The 22,401-nt window shown below is 49.5% G+C and overlaps 1 protein-coding gene across 1 annotated transcript; it reads right to left on the bottom strand.

The window, feature by feature from the left end:
- Positions 1–3,736: 3,736 nt before the first annotated feature.
- Positions 3,737–21,416, bottom strand: LOC105701115 (cadherin-89D). The gene is made up of 21 exons (XM_012427559.1): positions 21,329–21,416; positions 17,590–17,720; positions 17,214–17,372; positions 15,948–16,056; positions 15,347–15,549; positions 14,550–14,678; positions 12,608–13,556; positions 12,159–12,317; positions 11,831–12,008; positions 10,354–10,612; positions 9,880–10,183; positions 7,795–9,479; positions 7,495–7,707; positions 7,204–7,292; positions 7,039–7,122; positions 6,869–6,937; positions 6,342–6,545; positions 4,908–5,105; positions 4,597–4,743; positions 4,021–4,376; positions 3,737–3,768 (listed from the first exon to the last, which is right to left on the bottom strand). Exons 1-21 carry the CDS (start codon positions 21,414–21,416, stop codon positions 3,737–3,739), a joined length of 5,745 nt encoding a protein of 1,914 aa, XP_012282982.1.
- Between the last annotated feature and the right edge of the window lie 985 nt (positions 21,417–22,401).

Here is a 22,401-nt window from a genome sequence, read left to right as displayed (position 1 = left end):
ATCTCGCGAGATCGACGCGCCGCAATCGACTTCTTGCAGGGTCTCGACCAGAGCCCGTGGAAGCTGCAGGAAGTTTTCTTGCCCGGAATTGCGGGCCGAAATTCCGAAGTTCCCTCCCAGGAATGCCCTGGCGACGTGCAATGGAGACCAAAAATTCCCTAAAGTTCCCCAGGGGAGCCCAATGGCGCGCGAACGTCGGCGACGTCTCATCCGATGCGTGCACTTCCGTCGAAGGGTGCGATCGATTCCACCCCCGCGTCTTCTCGGGGGAGGGGAGCTCAACACGTGGAGAGGAGTTTATCGCACGGTGGGAGGAAATTCCCCTGCATGTTCGGGAACAATGCCGGCCAGTTCCCAGCGCTGTAATCTCTGCTCGAGCCGTCGAACACTTGCCGGATTCTGCGCCCGCCACTCGGCCAGAAATTACTGCGCTCCTCGGCCTTGGCTGAGATAGTTTCGCATCTTCCGAGAGATTACCACCAGCTGTTATCGTGGTAACCGCGTTAAGGAAGAGCCATGTTTGGAGGTTCACTCGAAACACCGACCCCGGGTCCATGTTCGCCTATAGAAAAAAATCCAGGACGATCGCTCGTCCTGGATTTTTCGATAAGGACAAGGATGAGCGATTTCACCTAAGGATGAGATCTCCCGTGAAATCGGGGAGGAAATTTTATGCCGAGGGTTCCGTTCGCACCAGTCAACGACCGGTGCTATCGACATGAACTTTACGTACTCGAGGGCGATCGATCATGCTCCCCGTTTCTATTCCCGGTCTCTTTCTGGTTACCTCAGAGGGCAGGACTTATCTGTTCGTTTCATCGCTCGGTCTCAGATCATGTTCGGCCGATAGGAAAGATGAAAGCAGAGACCGCCCCGCTATATCGGTCGTTATAAGCCGAGCCGATTGCAAATTACGGCATTACGTTGGGTACACCACGTAATTACAAACTGAGGAGGTGACTCGAATTTCATGAAATTGTAAATAACCGAATTTCCCGAGACACTTGCATTGTAATCGGGTATGATGTACTCTGTCTCTCTGTTTGTATTTTCGAAAATAATTGACAGGGAGCCGAGGGGGGAGACTTCGATTCTTAAGGACTCTCCATTATTAAGTGGCATTACTCGACAGTCGGTAGCGTCTCATCGAGACATTGTAACTCGATATGAGAAAAAGTGGCTAACAAACAGCAGAAAAAGCGCGATCGATTCCGGCCTTGGGTTCATCTGGGGAACAATGTCAGATTTAATGACGAGGACGGGGAACTCGTCGTACGGCTGCTCGAACGGCTTTTCACGGCCGACGAAGAGCCGCATCGACGGTCTCAGGAATTTTTACTCCCCCCAGATTTGCCTCCATAGGAAATGATTTTTTTTCTCCTTTCATTAAGTGACGATTTTATCGCCCAATCCCGCGCGATTGGATTTTTCCTCGTCCTCGAGACTCGCTCCGGGACCTTCCAAGGAGAAGGTTGGACCGAGGATGATTAGTTTCGGAATCTATGGAGTCGGTCGACAGTTGGATGTCGAAGAAGGGGCCCTTTAAAAAGGCCATCCTGGGAGCCACGTGAAATATTGGACACTCAGCCCGCGACGGGACGAGGGCGTAGCTCGAGGTGACGCCGACTGGCGGCAATAAAGTCAAGGGATGCAAGACCCCATGAAACCTCCATCAGGGTCGCGGTCAAGGCTTCAAATTTGGTCGTCATTTCGGCACCGACGTGCCCGATTTCTCGGCCGACCTCGCCAGCCCTGATCGATGGACGATCGACCCGATCGATCCGCCCGGGTGGGAAGAAATAATCATCCTCCGGGAATATCGACGAGACTGCACCTGCACCGCCGGTAATTTCCCCAATCGATGGGTCGCTCCTCCCATCGAGGCGAGTTAACGAAGATTTAATAAGGTGGTGGAAATTATGCCTGGAGATCGGACCGGGTGATTTCCACCCCCTAGAGGCGGATCAGCACCGAAGGGAGGCTCGGCCTTTTCCTCGATTCGGGGGAAATCGCCCCGTTCCCCGGTACTTTCTCACGGTGGAATTTCCCCCTGGGGTTACCATTTTGCATCTAGGAATCGCCGGAACGAAGGGGTGAATATTTTTTTTCCCCCGCGAGTTTGGGCACTTCGTCGCGTGACAGGGGCCGTAAAAAGCTTCCGGCGATCGAGGTCGGCCAGGATGAGGACTCTGGACGTGAAATACGACTTCGAGTTCTATTGAATATTCGACTAACTGCCCTTCGACTTTATATAAACTCGGGGATCGGTGGGGAAGGATTGGAGCAAATCCAGCCGTGGATTACAGATTTAGACGTATAGAAGCGGGAAAGATCTAGGACTCCCCGAGGCTATCGCCGAAGGTCCAATCTGACGTCTCGATATCAGTCACGAAAGACTCTCGTCGCCGTTTCACCTCCGGATTCTACATGCGATAGCCCGCCTAACATATGACCCGGAATTTGTAACGAGGAGCCGTGAACTTATTCCGCCGATTCGGCCCCCGAGAAGAGGACCTTGGTCAGATATTAAAATTAATCGCGGCTCGTCGATTCCTCATAATTTTTCCAATTTTTGACCATTAGGCCGATTTTCAAACAGATCTTTACATAGGATTATAACGCGATCGTGTCAAACGAGACTCGCCATGGCGGGTCAGATGTACCTATGAGGAACAGTCGCTACTATACCTACGACGTTATGTGCTAAATGCTTTCGGAGCACCCTTAAAGGCCAAATAAATCATCCATAAGTGGGTTGTAATTGGTCCGCCTTCTTCCCCCAAGATGTCAGGGACGAAGGCTGATGCGCTGTATATGTATGCAGCGGCGACACAGCTTGCAGCTGCACTTTTTATGTCCCCTCCCTCGGAAATGACAGTATTACTACGAGGACGCCGTATGACAATCCACACGTGCTTCGAATATCTCTAAGCGTTTTAGAATAATACGTTATCGTTAAAAAAGACCAGGAGCCGATCGCTGAGAAGTGCCCCGATAAACCTTGAAAACGTAATCTTGTCAGGAATTTTCTCGCCAGCTGCCCTCAACGATTGTACGATGCGAAATTCAGCGTTTATTAAATTTGAGCAATTTCTCAGGGAAGTTAGTGCTAACCGTACTCTAGATCTAACCGTATTATCAGATTTTTAGACTTATCCTACAGTAACTAAGTACAACTTATCATACAAAATGCGATTGCGTTAGAATAATTTAAGTGCTACGAATCAAGCGCTTTGTACAAAATGGCGTTCGTTAAATTTCACATTTACATTAAATTTCCCTGGTATTTACAGTGTCCTGAAATAGTGGTACGAAAGAACCGCGACAAAGGCGCACCGAGGGTCGATTTTGAATGGATAGCCTTACCTTATCGTAAAAATACTTAAATAATTATTTACTAATTATTTAAACGCAACACGTGGAATGTTATAGCACCGAACGAAAGCGTTTTTCGCTTGTCCCTATAGGCGATCCGGCAAGCCGAGGACTCTATGTACACGTACAAATACAACCCAGCATTCTCGCAATCAGGGCACCGACTTCTTCGGACGTCTACAACAGCTATAGCTAGAAAGTGTAATAATTTAATATACTACATCTGGTACCTTCTAGACCTAGCGGAGATATCGAGATTCGATTCAGTCGCTCTCAGCCATGCAGTTTGCATCGACGTTTACGATCAGCGACGCGTCTCCGATCATTAATCTCTTGACGTAATTCCTCCGATCTTAATTAATTAGTACAGCATATGGCAAGCCCTCGTCGATCCTGAAAAGTAAACTGTCTTTCAATAGCTCGTCGTCGAATTGCACACACCACCGATCATATGTTTGTATCTAATTGAAAATTCAACCGCCTGGATATAAACCAATAATTACCGTTTTATAATTTTTTCATTCATCGAATGTTAGTTTTTTTCGCTATATCTATTATTTAAACGAAACATGCGATCGGCAGTGTTTTCGGTATGGGACCTCCTGCCAGTAGTTTTACCTCTTTAATAGGGATCTTATCTTTTACCATGCAACGTGGACGTGTTGGGCATCGGAGGGGGGACCGGGGTCATCGGTGTCCCGGGATGTTCGTGAATGACGGTCTCGGTGATGTTGTTCTCCGCCTCCGAGGGCACTCGATGATGTTCTCTGGTAGCCGAGCTGCTACGCCTCTTCTCTGTATCCGTTCGACAGTGCTTGTCCCTCTTCAGGGTCAGCTCTTCGGGGTAGCTCGTTTCCGCCGTGGTGAACGAGTGGAACCTATGGCGCCTCCTGGTGTGCGACATATTGGCTCGCCTCGCCATCGTGTTCAGATCTTGACCTCGGGCAACCCCGTTAGCCCTGGCCCGCCGGTGCAAGGACTTCAGGGAGTCCTCGTAACCGCTGAAACACCAATGATGTCCGACGAATTTCGAATGATTTTTTTTCCTCCTTGTAAGTTATAAAAAATTGGAAAATCTCTTGCATTACATTTATTCCCAGTTCACTTGAGTGAAATGATTATTCTTTGCATTTGCAAAATGTTTCTATCGTTCCGTCGGATTTTTTTTTTTTCTCTCTCTCTCGGGGTGTTTGGGGGAAGGGAGGCGGATAATGAACTTACTTGCTGCTGTCTCCACTGGAAGGACTCGAAGAGTGGCTGCAATGGCACGCCCGGGCGACTATTCCGGAATCCTGACCACTAGAATGTAAAGATGTCGCTGAAGCTTCAAGACCTCCCGTACTTGTCCTGACGATACGCTTGCCCATGCTCGTCCTACAGCTACCCGAAATTTGGTTAAAGGGAAGTCCCAGAATCTCGAGATAATTCCTCGCGGCTCTTTCCACGGGACTTGCGAAACCGCGAATCGTAAATCGGGACTTCGATCGCGATCGCCGACGGATGGGAAAAGTTTGTCGCTGATTGATTTTTACCTATGGTAGCGAACGCAATGTGGCTCGTGCTCGCAAAGACTGTGCCGTCGAACGTCACCGGAATAAGGCTCAGGGTCGTAATGAAGGCCGTCCACAAAGGTTGGAAACAGCGAAGGTTTCTGCAGAGTCGCGGCAGGATCTGCCAAAGCGAAGCTAACTGGGCCACCCGTTGAGAACATGGCCTCCTGCCGTTGTCGGCTAATTAACAGAATTTGACAGCGTCAGAGATTTTATGCGAGCTTCTCGAGAAAAGATAGCCCTCGTTCCTCCCATCGCGTGATTAGAGGAATGACGATCATGCAAGGTATGGAAATAAAATGATCACCATGATTATAAAAGATCTACAGGTTGGTTAGGGTCGTGAGAAGGGTTAGCTAGAGGGGCTCTAATTAGGAAGGGGCTCCCATTGAATGATCAGACAGTTGCAAGCATACATGGCACAGGAAGTCCAAAACTCAGGATATCGAATGGCACGATCGGTTGATCTAGAATCGATCAGCGACTGACTCGGAATCGATCCTCGCTATGCTCTATGCTTTTGAACATACTGCACCATGTATCGCTCAGTTACCGACTTCGTCGATAGAAAATCATTTATTTCCAACAAATCACGGCGTGTGACATTAATACAGGTACACTATGTCCAAAACATACGTAATAATACTGCTGCTAATGGTAAAGTCTTAAAGTCGTTATGATTTTATGCATCTAACTTAGGTACATGCGGATCGTCTATACAGCCAACGGAGGACTTTAGATGGATTTCAAGAAAATCATGAAAAATCGACCGACTCGGATGTCAAGTGACAAGTAATCGAGTAACGAAATTCTCGGAGATATTTACAGATTCGACTATTAATTTTGATTATCTGTTTCTATTTTTTTTTTTTAGGTCGACCGTCATCCGTTCCTGCATGCATCGAGTACAGAAATAAAAAAATTCTCCGCGCGTTCACGCTTCGTCCGTGCTAGTTCTATCTAAAGGTAAGTCACTCGAATGATCTACTTTACGAGCACTTTCAGTCGCATAAATCGAGTCATCGAACAATGATCCCGATGCCGAAGGAATGCCATCGAGTCCGGAGGATTAGCCACGGTGGATTCTTTATTCTTTACGGGTTTAGTAGTCGGATGAGAGCCCAACGTTAGGACAACCCTTTCCGGATCATGTCGTGCGAGGAATGGTACTGATGATACCGTTTACCCTATAAATTCAACGAAAGGCATTAGGGAGGAAATCCAGACCGGGAGAATGAAGAGGTTGGGGTTAACTCCTGAAATGCCTACGTCACTTCTGAGGATTATTTGTTAATTTTCGATTTTATTCCCAGGGGAGTTAATGGCTCCCGATAAATGGTGCGGATTCAACGGGGACCTTGGGACTCGGGATGGGCAAAGTTAGTAGATTAGGAATCGGCAAAGTGGTCTACTTACCGCTTGTTTCGTCGTACACAGGTGACGCAAAGAGCCGTGACAAGTGCACCGATGAAGACGACACAACCCAAAACGACGACTCCGACCTCCAGGGTGGAGAGCAGATACCGCTGGTTGCTCCTTCGAGGAGTACTTCCGGCTATGTCCAACACGCGGTACTTCTCCAGCTCGCGTTTTATCTCGGACTTCTTATTGTGGAAGACGCTGAGGAGGAGAGGGCCAAAATGGCCGGTTGAAAATTTCGAACTGGCTCCTGGCGGGATCGATATCGAGCTCGCACCCGGCATTGAAATACCGGGGAACTTGGTCGATGTAAACTTTCGAGCCAGCCCGACGAAACTTTTTCAATTCTCCCCGAGCCGGGACTAAATCGATTTTACGCTAACTCGTTAATAACTTTGCCCGGTGCCGGATTAAAGAGCGAGGCCCGTGATTTCGGAGGTTTCTACATTTTTTGCGAACTAAAAGCGACAAATCTTGCGACTTCAAGGGCGGAGAGAGAAAGGAGATTTTATCTTTTTACGCACTTGTTCAACACGTCCATGTCGATCATCACGTTGAGATGAGGATCCACGGCGTACAGGTACATGTCCGTTCTGAAAGAGCGAGCAAGGTACTTAGTCTCGGTCTTGCGGTGCTCCATTCAATTTGCATGATTTTTTTTTAAGGGACTGGAAGTGGGTGAACGGCGACTTACGACGTGGTATCGATCAGGTTCTTCTCGATGTGCGGCTCCAACTTCCTGACGCGGACGTCCAATCCCGTGACATTGTGCAGTGCTCTGCAAGAAACCAGACATGCAGATATTAATCAAATTGTCATCCTTACTCAACGTCCACTTGCGGTAATGGATGGGACTCACGAGGTAATGTTGTCGACCTGCGTCTCAATTTCCATAGGTCTGTTGCCCATTACCATGACGACCTGCTTATGGTCGTCCAGCACGTAAACCTTAAACGGGCGAGTAAATAAATAGCCACAAACCAGGTATGCGAAATTATGCCACCGAATAATCCATTCTAAAAATTGGCAGCGCCGCTGAACTCTTCCGTAAGTCAATTTTCGGAATTGCCGAAGAAGTACATAGGATCGAAAGTCACGCCAGCTCGAAAGACCAGGAAAAACCTTCCTCGTGCGGATAAGCTAAACTTACAAAAACGTTGGCAATGCTGCTGCGCCCGTTTTCGGCACCCCTCCTGTCGGTGGCCTTGACATCGAATCCAAAAACGCGGCCAGCATCCCTCGTAAAACTGCCCACCGATCGAACTTGACCAGTAAGCGGGTCAATGGCAAAACGAGGTGCATCTTCGCGACCAAGAATTTGATAGCGAATTTCCCCGTTGATACCGTCGTCAGGGTCATCAGCCTGCGAACAGAGTTTCACGCATCAGCCAGATGACAAGGGGTAATTAAAAATTCAATCTGGAGTCCATCAATCGTGAAAAAGTCCCACCTCCACCTTGATGATCTCGTATCCATAATGAGCAGTAGTGGGAATGGCCGCGACAAGAGGCCTTCCCCTGTTCCTGAACCTTGGTGGATTGTCGTTGACATCCTTGACTCTGATGATCACTTTGGCCTCGTTAAGAGCAAGGCCGTTCAATCTTTCCCCGACGACGGGGTAGATCATGACCGGCATGCCCCGTCCATGCTTCACCCTCTCGACCCTAACTTTAACCTCGTACAGGTCACGCACTTCCCTGTCGACCTCGGAAACTAGGAAGAGGGTTCCATTCCTGGGATCGATCGTGAAGAAGTCCCTGCTGTCGGACCCATCGGCGACGATGCTAAAGCGAACCTGGTCCTTCGGGAAGCCATCGGAAGCGTTCAGCTGGACCAGCTTCAGAGGCACCTGGGTGTTCTCTTCGACCTCGACCTCGTAATACCTGTGCTGGAACACGGGTCGCTGGACCTCGTTGCTCTCCTCCTCTTCAACGTCCAGCAAGCTGACCACGACCATGGCAGTCGATGTCAGACTTGGCGAGCCCAAATCGCTGGCTGTCACTGTCAAGTTGTGCACCCTCTGCGACTCGTAGTCCAGAGTCGCAATGGTGGTGATGAGACCCTCCTTACTGTCGATGCTGAAGAACTGAGTCTGGCCCCTTAAATACGGCAAATCGAACAAGATCAGACCATTCCCGTTCCCAGTGAAGTCGGAGTCGTTCGCGTAGACCTTGGTGACCACGGTTCCTACCGGACTGTTCTCCGCCACCGATGCATAATAAATAGGAACAGACTGTTCGCTCTCGTCATTTTTATACACATCGGCGGCAGGACCGACCAGGTTGCCGATCTCGTCGAAACCGTAGAACCTGGGGGCGTTATCGTTAACATCGAGGACATTAATTTCCACGGCAACGGTGGAGCTGAGAGGCTCCTCTCCATTGTCTCTTGCGATCACGCCGAACCTGTAGACATCGCGGGTCTCCCTGTCGAGGGTTCCCGTGACGGTCAGGACCCCATTGGATCGAGTGATGCTGAAAATAGAGGGCCTATCGGCTGTGCCGATGATGCCGTAAGAGATGTTCGCGTTGTTCCCGAAGTCTGCGTCCATGGCACTCACGGTGCCCACGACGTATCGCTCATAATTCCCCTCTGGGATGTTGAAGGTGTAGGAGGACTTCTTGAAGATCGGCGGATGGTCGTTCACGTCCTTCACGTGGACCGTCACCGTGATGTTGTCGGACAGATCCCCGCCATCCTTGGCAGATACCAGAAGACGGATCGTCTTCTCCACTGGCAGACTTCGAGAGATGGACACCTCGCCGGTGGTGGGATTTATCGAGAAATGGTGCTTCCCTTCCGAGGCTGATCCACTGTCCGAGATGATGGTTTCGTTCAGGATGGAGTAAGTGACCGTGGCGTTTTCGCCGGCGTCCTTATCCTTCGCCAGAAGCCGGATTATCACGGTCCCGACCGTGATGTTCTCCGGCACGAAGAGAAGAGGTGGTCGATGTTCCTTGTCGTTCACCACATTACCCTCTGTGTGGTAATCGTGGCTTCCAGCGACTTCTTCGTCCGCCTGCCTGGACACTTCCACCCCCTGGTCAGGAAGTATCACCATCTGGGCGAAATTGGGCGCATTGTCGTTCTCATCGTCCACGGTGATCAGCAACCGAGCTTCCGACTTCAGATTCCCTGGAACATCCCCTCGCCATCAGCCCTTAATCTCTAACGACAAACGATGATAATTTCGCCTAATCTCCCGACTCCCTAGAAAATCGATCCTCCAACGATCCATCCTGAATTTCTCTCTGTTTCCTTTTCCGGTTTCCCGTTTTTGAAAAATCCCCCCACGGTCGATTCGGTCTCATTACCCGCGGTTCCGGTCTCCTCTTTGACGGCAAATGAATTTTCATGCGGTGCAGCTAGCTCGGGTTACTCGGTTGGCGCAACACGCGTTAGTTTGCGTAATATCAGAATTTGCGCGAGGCAAAAGACCACCGAGGCATGCGACTCGATTAGCATGCCGGCGTAGGATCGGTAATTTAGTCCGTTATCGGTAAACCTCCAAAGTGGATCGACCACTTTCACTTACCCTTATCCCTAGCGATTATTCTGAGCTCGTAGGCAGACTTGTCTTCTCGGTCCAGCAGCTGTTCCCCTCTACCCTGGAAGATCACTCTGCCAGTGGATCGGTCCACAGCGAACAGATCGCTCCCATCTCCACTCAAGGTGTACACGAAGTCGCGATTGTCTCCCTCATCGGGATCATACGCCGACAAATAATTAGTCATGGTCACTTCCGTGCCCGGAGGACTATTCTCCGGTATGTGGCCTTCGTAATTGGACGCCAGGAACACCGGGGCATTGTCGTTGTCGTCATCGACTATCACGGTCACCTGGAACCATGACCCACCCCAAACTCTATAGGACGACCATCCACGTAAGGAAGAAAAAATAATCCCCACGAGAAGCGTAGAGAGGATGTATGTCAAATGATTTGAATAATTCATCAGGGAAGTAAAAAGATGACCGCCGAAGAGAAAATCTAGAGCACCGATCGCCGCACCTGGAAGATGCCGATCCCGCGGAGATTCTCGGCTATCACGGTGATGCTGTAATTTTGTCTCGCCTCCCGATCCAGCCCACGAGTCGTGTACAGTGCTCCGTTCTCCGTGATGGCGATATCAGGCACGTCCTGCTGGTTGGCGATAAGGAAACGAGATGTCCTGGAGGAATTGCTGCGATTCTGGGGCACCACTTGTCCGATGAAGGCGCCGGGGATGTTTTCCCTCACGTGGAAGACCTGAGGAGCCTTGGTGGTCCCCCTGAAATTAGCCAGGAGTTCTGAACTCTCGTTCGATCCTAATTGCATCTACCGAAGGTGTCCATTGAGGTTACCAAGGGGTCGGGGTCGTCCCTCGACTCTTCCTGGTTGGAAGGGGAGGAACGGTCCGCCTATGTTTATAGGGACTTTTCGAAAAATCCCTCGACTTTTCGAATCGAGCCGAGGTAACCGGTAAATCCACTAGTTATGTCGGTGAATTACAAGATATGTCTTTAATGGGCCCTGCGGACGTCCCTCTTCGAGCTCCGTTATGCACGCGGACTTGCTCGACCAAGCTAAACCCGACAAACAGGACTGAAGTGGAAAGGCTTCGTAAACGGCTCTGCGGCGGTTTAACACTCTCTTAAGCGTGATTAAAATATCAAATGTCCCCGGAATTCTCCTAGGCCACAATTTTGACACGTCAGGGGGTCTTGGTGACTTCGAAGGGTAAATCTGGGTACAAGGCTGGACGCTCTAGAAGTGCGCGCCTCCCTGTTTCGAATGGCCGGTCTCCGGAGGCCGAATCGCACGCTTAATCGGCTCGCTCTTGCCAAAACGTGACGGAACGATCGGCCGGATTTAACGGCGCCGCGTAATTATGCCATTTTAATGACCCGGTCCATGTTTTTTTCGGCTCCTCCGGGCCCAGCTCTCTGAGCGCCGTTGCCCACGCGATCGACGGGTTGCGACAGTTTCTGGGACACTTTAACGGTTTCCGCTGGTCGAGGGGCCTGTTTTACAGTTTTCTTTCTCGGTCCCCTTCCCATGGTCGGGAACGATTACGCGGAGTACTATCGATCATCGATTTCCGCCAGGAGGTGGGGAACCAGAGCTCGAAGGGAGTTTCACTTTTGTAGGTCCGGCCTAGGCGCCTCTCCGAGACCGGAACGGGTTCCATGGATTTTACGATCCAGATCTTCAGATCTTGAAGACCTCGAATACGGCTGGGGAAACTAGTTCCCTATCGGCAGACATCGTGATTTACCGCATGCAAACGAGGCGTCACAATTTGTACACCCGCCGAGTTGCGCAAGGAGTGATCAGCCATTCAACGGCATCGATCATGACGGTCCTAAATTTATCTCCCCTCGGTTATGAAATTTTTTTAATGCTTGCTATTTTTTTCTTATACTCCTAAATTTGACTTCGCACGATTGTGAAATTTTCTTGAATGCTTGTTAATTTTGGTTTAGCATTTTTATGCGTCTCTACTCACTTGGTGAAGATGTCCCTTTCGTCATTCGGGTCCACCACGTGGATCGACACGTTGGTCACCAGGGTGAGCTCTCGTTCGTTCGTGACCACGGCCTCGAAGTCGAAGAACGATCTGTCGAACTTTTCTATCTGGTCCACCACAGTTATCGTGCCGGAACGCTCCTCCACCGCAAAGGGAACTGGAACCAAGTGGAACGGAAATCGTGTCGATCGGGAGAATCGAGAGCTGGAGTACTTAGCGTTGAATCGACACCCCATTACACCTTCCATTGAACCTCCCGAAGATCGGCGAGATTAATAGAGCAGCTATAGGCACGGAAACGACTTACCTCCTTCGTGATAACTGTGCAGCAGGTCGTAGACGAGGTCGTGCATCTTGGCTGCATCGTTGACTCTGATCTGTCCAACGCTGGTCCCGACGCCAACGTTGGTCCCAACCCAGAACTCGTAGGGCGCACCAACGAAATCCGGCTCCCAGGCGTTGTGTCCTGCCGGTGGCGTTCCCAGAGGCGAAAAAGAGAAAGGAGGGAATAAAGGAAAGTGACGGGAGCTCATCTTTGAACCGCCGCGCTGTAATTTCTCCGTCACTAAGGACACGAAACCCGGCAAGAGCCGGTCTTCGTCTCCTTTTTCCGACACCCATAGATCATTCGATCCCAATCTCTAAAAACCGAACCTTGTAAGCCGTGGTAAAAAAAAAAAAAGAGACAGTGGTCCCTCCTTCTTGCCACGTCTTGTTCCCTCGGTTAGTGGAGAAGTAGAAGGGAGAAATAATTACCCTCGGGCCGGAAGACGTCGACGGTGACGACGGCCAGGGAGAACCTCCTCTCGCTGGGGTTGGTGGGCTGATCGGTGGCCTCCACGAAAATGGCGTGCCTTCCTTCGATGATGGGACTCTCCGCTACGGAGATCACCCCTGTATGGGGATCCACCTCGAAGGGCAAGTGGGCACTCGAATTCCCTGTCCTCTGTAGCCGATACAGGACCATACCATTGCGACCTAGGTCATGGTCGACGGCGCGGACCTGACCCACGACGGTGCCGACCCTGGCGTTGGCGTGAACGACGAACTCGTACAGATTGCTGGGCACAAACGTGGGGTTGTTGTCGTTCGCGTCCAAAAGAGTGACCTCGACGTCCACGTACGAGGACCCATTGGATGCCGCGATGACGCTGGGCTTCCTCTCGGTGGCGAAGACCTTCATTTTGAGGGAGCTTTCTCGCTCCCTGTCCAGCACCGCCTGATCCTGGACCGTCAACCATCCCGTTTTGGGGTCCACATAAAACGCCCCTGAAGGATCTTCGAGCTCGTAGTCGAACTCCGAATTTTCTCCCTGGTCCCTGTCGGTCGCGATCACCTGGAGAACGCTGAACCCATTCGGCAGGTTCTCTACTATGCTGATGTTGTAGAAGTCGACCTCGAATTCCGGCAGGTTGTCGTTCAGGTCGAGGATCTCCACCTCGACTCTGGCCTGGCCGAACTTCATGGGGTTGTCCACCTGCGAGGCCTGGATCTGCAGGCTGAACGTGTTCCCTGGCAGATTCCTCTCCGAATCCAGGTCTATCGCTCGCTCCAGGAACAACGATCCGTTCTTCGGGTCCAGGTGGAACAGTCCTCTCTCGTTCCCGGAGACGATGTCGTACCTGATGGGCGCGTCGATGTGGCGATCTTGATCGTCCGCATGGATAGGCGTGCTGAAGTTGATCTCCAGGTGTATCGGGTGATCCTGGGGCAACATAAATCCTGAGTCAGCGGGTTTAGTCGAGCCTCTTTTTACGCGCATTTCATAACTGGACTCGCGGTCGAAAAGCGAGCATTAAAGTCTCCGCGTTTTCGATTTACAAGAGGTCAATCCTCGGACCCAACGGCGGCAGGTGGCGAATCGGGATTCCTTTTTCTTCCCGTCCTCTTTTTCTTATTTCCTACGACGCGTAACCGCAACGGCCGGCCTCGATTCGGTTCGACTTTCGATTTAGGAATCGCGATCTTTATTCATGCGGCCTCGCATGCGATTCCTCATCCACGCGTGTCGTTGCCGAGAGAGGGACTCGGGCTTAAACTTTCACGGCTCGCCGTTTATTCTTCCTTCGCATGCGTTAAAAGAGAGAAAAGTGCGCCGGTAACGAGGTGTAATGCGTAAAGTCACTTTCAACCGCAAGTTGAGCGAACGCGACCGAGAGTGAACCGATTCGGCATGAAACGTTTACACCCCTTTCTCCGGGACTCTCTCTGCACCGTAACCACCTAATTTTCAACCTATTACCTAATTTAAAATCCAGTTAAGTTTTTTATCTCACGAGAAAGTGCCTTTTATTAGGAATATCTCAAGACAGGGCCTTCTTCCCGAACGGGCGACAATGGATTCTCCGTCGTTTCCGAATCTGACTCGACAACTTCCTCGAAAACCGCGGCAGGATTTAGCCCCGGTGCAGTAACTTCGTTAATAGAATCACTCGGTGCCAGTCGTAACTAGCGACAGTTGCATAAGCGAGCAATAACGCCGAGTATTTAAACTCCGTTTTCCCTGGCAGCCGGTGCAACAATGCCGATTCCACTTCCCAAGTCCTGATCCGGAATCTTACTTTCATTGAGGACTTCATCTCCGGAGCCATGAATATTCACATCCCATGCACCGAACGACCGAACCGACGCTTTAAAAAAAAAAAAGTCACCCCGTCTTTTTACTAAATATCATTCCACGGGAAAAGTGTCTCCTCACCGGCATGGGATAGAACTCGTAGATCTTCGTCCTGTACACTTCCTCGGTGAACTTGGGGTTCAGGTCGTCGTTGTCCATCACGGTAATCGTGACCGTGGTGTTGGTGCTCCTGGTAGGTGTTCCTCGATCCTGCGACCAAAGAAACGAGCGTAAAAAATCCAAACCCTCTAATCCCGTCGAATGTCCAAAAATAGGAGGACCCAAAAAATTGCAACACGATTCCGCGCTCTTATAGCTCAGCGGAATGGGTTCAGTTCTCCTAGGTCACCGGATCGGACCTTGGCAGTGAACTGTTACGAGAATGTCGTGAACTTTCTCCGTGGACATAGAGAGGGAGAGAGAAAATTGGGAAATCTCGTCACGATGGCGGATTTCACCGAAAACCTCTGGGAAATGATATTCCTCGCGATATCGACTCGAGCGAGGGGAATTTCTTTACGAGCGACACTCGCTTCCGGTGACATCGCCTGCCGGTTAATTGTCTCGTTGAGGGGTCGACTAATTTTTTTTTACTCCTCGTCTCTCGCATCGTTAACCCGAAACGACGTCTTGCCTCCGTCCACCTGAGCGGTTACGACCTTCTCGTTGAATATGACTGCCCTCCGTTTATTCGACTCCGGCTTTCTGGCCGCGCTATCGACCGTCCATGATGTAATTTCTGATTTCTACTCCGATCGCGCTCAACGACTGCTCCACTCTCCTTTTACTGTGTATAATGACAGCTATTACAGCGTTCCGGATGGACAGCCCGCGTCCGGCTTGCCGGAGTTGATGCGCAAATGTGGGGACTGACTTACGGAAGCCATAACCGTAAGGACGAATTCTCGGTCCCCCGTGTCGTAGTCCAATGGTTTCCTCAAAACCAGAGCAGTCCTGTGCCCGGACTCCAGAGAAAATTTCCCAAGCTCGTTGCCTTTCACTATCGCATAGTGAACATCACTGTTCGGGGTGTTCGGCTTGTCCTTGTCGATCGCGTGAACGCCTCGATAAATCGTGAGTCCTGAAATAAAGGAAGGCGCTGAATATCCATTGAATATTTTTATCTGGAATTTTTAATATCCACGGTACGTCCTTAAGCGATTATAATTTTTTCTCTCTCAGCTGGCGCAGAATCCAACCCGAAGGATACGGGAATTATTTCGGGCATCGCGTTTCACTTTCGCCGGGCAAATCGAAATCGATTCGGAGGACGAGCTGCACCGAGAGGTCCGCGGGGATCCTTATTAATTGACGTGAAATATGTGTATGATTATTTCTGCTTTCTGCGTCCCCGCGGGATGAATCGTTGCCGGCTTCGAGCATGACGGAGTGAAATCGATGATTTTGAAAGAGATGCTCTAGGTGAGGTCGGATGACCCAGTCTTGCCGACTGTTGGCATTGCGATGGTAATGTCTTACCGGTCGGCGTAAGTTCATCCACCGTTACGTGGTATGGTGCATCGAGGAATTGCGGGGCATGATCGTTAACATCCTCCACGTACACCGTCACCGATAAGTGCGATGACACCTGCGCATAATCGACATTAGCGATTAGACACGACTGGAGGACCTATCACTGGTGATCGAGTCTTCGATCGGAAGAAAATAGGATTTATCAACCCTGATTGTCGAGGGCTGCGAGTCCGATTATGTGTAATGGAATAAAAAAAAAAAAAAGAATAAGACTCGATGATGGTTCATTCATGGTAACATGCTCGGATGCATCGCCTCCTGATAAGCAAGGTGATACGGAATGCCGGGATCGTCATGCTACGGTTAACGCTTACGATGGATCATACTTTCTTCCGAAGACACACTTTCGAAAGTGGTTTTGTGGGTTAAAAAATGCATTCGTTCCATAAAACTAGTCACCTCGTCCAGGAAGCGTAAAATAGATAACGAAGACAACTCCTGCACCGAGCCGGCCTTTCCGCTCTGGAATCGATTATCTCGAGACGTGGTTTTAGTCGAATAAAGATGAGCCGTCTCCAAGTAAACGCGTAAATGTTGCGTCTCGAGTTTGCAATAAATGTTTGCAAGCGTGGATAACTCTATAAGCTTAACGTGCACTTCCAGAGAAACCAGAAAACCTCGAAGCATTGTTCCGTCCGTTGAGGGGAATTACTGCGTTCAATGGTAACATTTAACGACGTTACAAGGATTAAAATTAATCGGGCGGAATTGTAAGTCACGTTGGTATTTAGTTGGGATGCAGTCGAGTCGGGGGGAAAAATTGTTAATAATCTTTGGAAAAAGAATTCCCTCCCGTTTCTCATCCATTGTGAACTTTTGCTACTCACGCTGATCGGCCAAAATCTTTTGCTCCTTTTCGTCCTCGCGATTCTTTTTCTTCTGTCTGACGTGAAAAATTGTCGCATATGCACCGGCTTCGAATTAGGCAAGCGATGCGAATTTAGTAGGTACTATAAAAATTTCACCCGTGATCAACGCCATCGGTTTACTTCCAGGACAATGCTAATTAAGTGCAACTACGTTCAGAGGGTACATCGATTTTGTGAGAGGTCCAAATTTTATGCGTCTAATTTCGAGGAATAATTTACGCCAAAGCGAAGCGCTATTAATTGGGGAAGCAAGTGAGCCGCTAAGTCTAAACAATACCTTTGAGGCATTGTTGTAACTAGATTACGGGTTTAAATAATTTTTTAGCTTCACTGGAATACTTGCCAGGGAGTCCATTCCGTCGGTGTAATCGCAGACTAAACGAAACTTGAGTAAGTTGCGTGGTAACTCGTTGTCGACTAACTCCTCCAAGGACTGAGCTAATATCACAGACACGTGGGTCCTGTTCACGTCCTTGTAGGTGAAGTACCGTGCATCCTCGTCCTGAAACATTTCATCAGGATACTTTAAACTTCCCCTCCATCCAAAACCTCGACCGGCGCTTCAAAGGGAGAATAAAAAGAAATTAATACCCCTCATGAAAAACCTCCAAAGGGAGACCTTTTCCTCCCACTATTTTTCAGAAACTTGAATTATTTAGCAGTAAATCGTCTGGCTTATTAACGAGTGCCAGAAATGGCGAAATAAAAAATTTGCAGACCTTGTCGACTGGCATGATCGTCAGATGGTTTCTGGGATGGACCTCCAGGGTGAGGACCTCCGATCCTCGAGGAAGGTTTTCCGGCACCCTGACGAACTTCAGGTACTCCCCCACGGGGTAAAACTGGCATCCTGAAACATCATTGCCCGAGTCATTGTCGGTTCCAGCGGAAAGAAAGAAAATTCTCCTCGAGGGGAAGCATTTGCCAGCGAAGGTAAATCCTTCCCCTCTTTAGAGGTGCATCTGGTCGAACACGCGAGTTTCCCTCCGGGACCTAATCCGCTCCAAAAACGAGCCGCATCCCCGAGACGCGCCGGAGAAAATAAAGAAGCAAGGCCTGTAATTTTTCCGAAAGCCCATCCATGGCTTGCGAGACTCAAGGATGCTGCTCGTAGGTGTTTCTTTGAAATGTTTAATTACTCCAGAGTGCTTGGTCGCGTCGAGTTAAAGGACGCGACACGACCTCGTTTATACGCCGCTGCGTCGCCATGTAATTGGGATAAGTCTTTGTACTTTCTCCTTCACCGCAATGCTTTTTCTCGGCCATGTCACCGTGACAGATAGTGTTGACACTGCGTTGCATAAGCCCCGAACCGCCGAACCCGGGCGTGCATTAAGGCCTATGCACGTCCATTACCCGGGATCGACCTGGATAAAATAAAAAAATCCAGGTGTTCTCCGAAGAGCATCGATTAATATATCGTTCCATCCCCAGCGAAGCATAGATTCGGTCGAGGAGAAATTTCGATGCCCCGTACAGGTGGAAAGTGCCTGACCTACCTCACCTCCATCACCACCCACGCGGATCTCGAACGCCTCTGAGTATGCACTCCGTGAACGTTTCAAACCATGATAGGGCAATTATTCCTCTCGCAGGCGTCGTACAGACAGAGTATACGTCTCGTACAATGTCTTTAACCTCTCCGTTATTCGAGGATACAGTTATCCGGGAATATAAAGGCACGTGTGCCCGCCACAATGGCCGCAGCGTTGACAGCGTCGAATCGCGTTCCCCAATAAAAGCGATCGGGTGTCTCTTTCTGCGGTGCCCCCCGAAAAAATTTCCCTTACCCTGGAATTTCTTTCCGGGCCGCTGGTATCGCGTTTCAGCCGATAGAAATAGATCGATAAAAAGATAGGCCGGAGATATTTCCTAACCTGCAAAAGGAGAATTAAGCTACGCCTCGCCATGACGCTTTAGGAGACTAAATCGGTTTTTAGGGGGAGGTTTCTCGACCTATAAGGCACTTTGATTAACGAAATCCCTCCGAGAGATCGAAGGATTATTCTCGCGTGATACTTATCACTGGTATCACCCACCGTCCATGAAGAGAGATACGAATATCCGATTACAGCCTTGATAGGGTACGTTGGTCGCCGATCACCGTATCGGTGACTCAAAGAATCGTGTTGCAAGTTCCCAGATAGGTTCTAAACCTTCCCAAGGAAACCCACATTCTTCCCCCCCCTTATTATGTACCTTATCTCTTAATGATATATATTTTTTCCATCGCCGTTGAAATAAAATGACACCCCAAGAAGTGACGAGCCACAATTACGCGGATCCACGTGGCGAACGGTGATAGCGAACCCATGAAGTGACATAATTACCGACGACTTTAATCCCAGTTAACGAGCACTCGTTAAGCATAACTGGAGAAAGCAAGCTCGCATGATCTTCCGATTAAGCACCGTGAAGTCGTGTGTCGCCGGCGACGTAACCGGGGTTTTCTGATTACACGTCGTAGAAAGTACGAAGTATGGGGAGAGAAGAGGGAAGAAGGGAGAATTACTCCTCCCGGAAAAAGAGAATGAGCCGCATTAGTGGCTCTGGTTTAGAATTCTTAACATTTGTTCAGTTAAAGGGGCACCTTCTGGCGCACACCTGGTCATACGCATGTTGCGTTAACGACCGAAGCGGATTCCGCTTAGGCACTTTCTTCATGGTCTCCGCGAAATCCTCCCAGGACGAGATCGCTCTCACCTGTCATCGCGAGGTGATTAAAGGTGCCTTCTAACGCGAATTTATTCGAGTTTACTCCACCCATTTAAGAGTAAAAAGGCCAAAGGAAGATTTTTCACCATTTTCGACTGAGCTGTAATTCATGGATTATATTATATCCCAAGGAAGTGGTATCACCAGGATTCATTCCAAGCCAAACTGCACTTACCACGGTAAAATCAAAAGTTGGAAAAAAAAAAAAATTGGAAAAGTCGGCATGCGACCGATCTAAAATTTCAATTTGCGGATTCGACCCGCGAAGGTTTGCAGGCCTCGTTTTTGGTGGGATTAAGAGGGCATTAAGAGGGCGAGACAATAATTTCTTTGGAAATAGGGCAGACGGGAAAAAAAAACTCCTTTCGAAGCCGAGACGAGCGTTTTCATTGAGTTTAAGAAGTCGAGAGCACCTTGAGATTGTCTGCGGGATTTAATGCAACTAGAACGAGGGCAAGTTGCTTTTTCGAAGTATTAAGTACCGCGGGAACTTGGTGGTTACATTAAGGAAATTTTTGGGAACGACCATATGGCTGCCTCGACTTCGTCCATGGGTTTTCTATCAAGCTGGGATGCCAATTTCTCCATACCCCTTAAAATTACGCAACGATAACGCCCATTTTTTACTCTGGGAATTAAATGTCGAAGTAGGTGCAGATATATAGTCGACCTGGTTTTCGCCGATTAGAATGAATAAATTCCGGATTAATTTTCGCTGATATAATTACCGAACCCGAACCGGTCGACCCGAGTGCCGGAATGTCGACTTTGCGACACGATCGGCGAAATCGGTAATATTGACAGGAATTATAAATCCCATCCGATGGAGGAGCTCGAGATTCGGTTAATGTTTATCCGATCGATTTTCTTTTTTTTTTTTCATTTTTGCGGGCGCCACGAAAATCGCACGTTCTACCGTTCCCCGTCTCGCATTGCTGGCTCGGTCGGTAAATACTTGTCGCCATTCGAAAGTGACTTCGTTCTTTTTGCTTACGGTACAACGGCGGGGAACCTTGGTGCCGGTAACGCAAGAGAAAGGTGATCGGCCAGTCCCTTTTGAAAAACGGAATCGATATCGTTCCGCGGATTTGCCCGCGTTATTCGCCGCCGGTCTCGATTAGCGATGGTAGAAGGAAGTGCCCGTTTTGATAATAACGTAACTAATCCCCGCCGAAATCGGAGTGCACTCCCGTCGAATTTCCCGAAATTTTCATCGACGTCCGAGCAGTGTCAGGGTCGCCGAAACCGAAAAAAAAAAAAAAATCTGGAACCGTATATATCAGCGGGAGGACGAAATGCAACTCAATGGGTAACGGAACCTGGATGCCCCGGCCAATTAGCGTAATCGTCGTAACGAGGAAACGGGTATTGCAAAGTAGCGCTATATTATTAACAGAATATGTAATGGGAACGGAGTCTCGGATCTCGCGACCTGGGAAGGTAACGATGCGAGCTCGATGATCAACCACGGCGGTGCCAGGTACTTGGTTTTATTAATTCTCGCCAAAGAAAGACCCCTCGATATCTGTCGAATATCCTGGAAAACTTGAGACGACCCTTCGCCCTGTATAAAAAAAAATCACCAGTGGCGTTACTCGCGATGGAATATTTTTTTAGAATTTTTCCCTCGCGAGTGGGTTCCAGTTCGAGCAGCGCTTCATCGCGAGAGACGCTTCTTGGCGATGCTTCCGACTTTGGCAAAGGTTCCCGGCATGCAAGTTCATTTTACAGCGGTTTACTCACCTGCCGCGTAATTACTCGTGACTGCGAGTATCAGGAAGACCGTGACCGAGCGGAGCCAGAAAGCTCCGTTGCACTTTAACGCCGACATGCTCCTTCGGACTTCTCCTCTCCTCAGGAAGCCTCCACCGACATGTCTGCAACACCGCGAGCAAAGACAAGCAAGGCGATTAGAAATACGGTACGTGACATGGAAAAATTCCCTAGGGTCTGAATTTTCGAGAGAGAAAGAAAAAAATGATCCAGCGGAGGGATTATCAGACCATTTCGAATTTCCCTGCGAAATCGGGTAATCGAAGTGTTCCACCTTGCAACATCTTTATCGGTCCGCAGCGGCGAAACTTTCTCCAAGACTGGCGGAAATTTCACGCGATGTATAATCACACTTCGGGATTACATCGCATCGATTACATCAGGTTGGACGTGCGAGCATTCCCGGGAATTCTAATTGCGAAGGATCATCGTCGTTCGGCCCTCTCCGACTCATTTCCATCGCCGAGGCAATTCCGCTAGATATCGCGGAATGCATGCCGAGCTTTTTGTCCATTACGGCCCTCGATTTCACTTTCGTCAATAAGATCCACGGTGGCGTAATTGGCTCGCACGCAAATAATTCCAGCCTGAAAGGATCCGAGACAAAATCCGTCGAAAATCCCGAAAAGACGTCCCAGCATCCCTCGAATAAAATACCCTACGCCATAAATCCCTGCGGATTAAATTATGCTCCCCTCCCTGCACCCCTCAAGGTCCTAACAAACGCTGATACAAACTTTCAACCTTCGAAATTCCTTGGAAAAAGAATTCCGACGCTATCAGGGACGTCGACTCGTCGAGTTCCGGCAGAACTTGGAGGACCACTTATCGTCCCATCGGTGGAGGGGAAAAGTGTCACATTTAGGATGATTTTTAGGCACGGAAACACTCGAAACGTGGTTTAGTGGTGTCCTCGATTCGGAGGGAAAATCGGATTTCAGTCTCGGAGAGTATTTCCACGGATTGTTGGAGCAAGTCGAGCGATCGCGAGTCCGGCGCGGTCGGACTCGCTTTTAGAGCGGCGACGTAAAACTTTCGAGCAG

This window comes from Orussus abietinus, unplaced genomic scaffold (assembly GCF_000612105.2).
Source record: "Orussus abietinus isolate OABI.00-Male unplaced genomic scaffold, Oabi_2.0 scaffold5, whole genome shotgun sequence".
In the NCBI taxonomy this organism is placed as follows: Eukaryota; Metazoa; Arthropoda; class Insecta; order Hymenoptera; family Orussidae; genus Orussus; species Orussus abietinus.
This window is presented reverse-complemented; position numbering and strand designations above follow the sequence as displayed.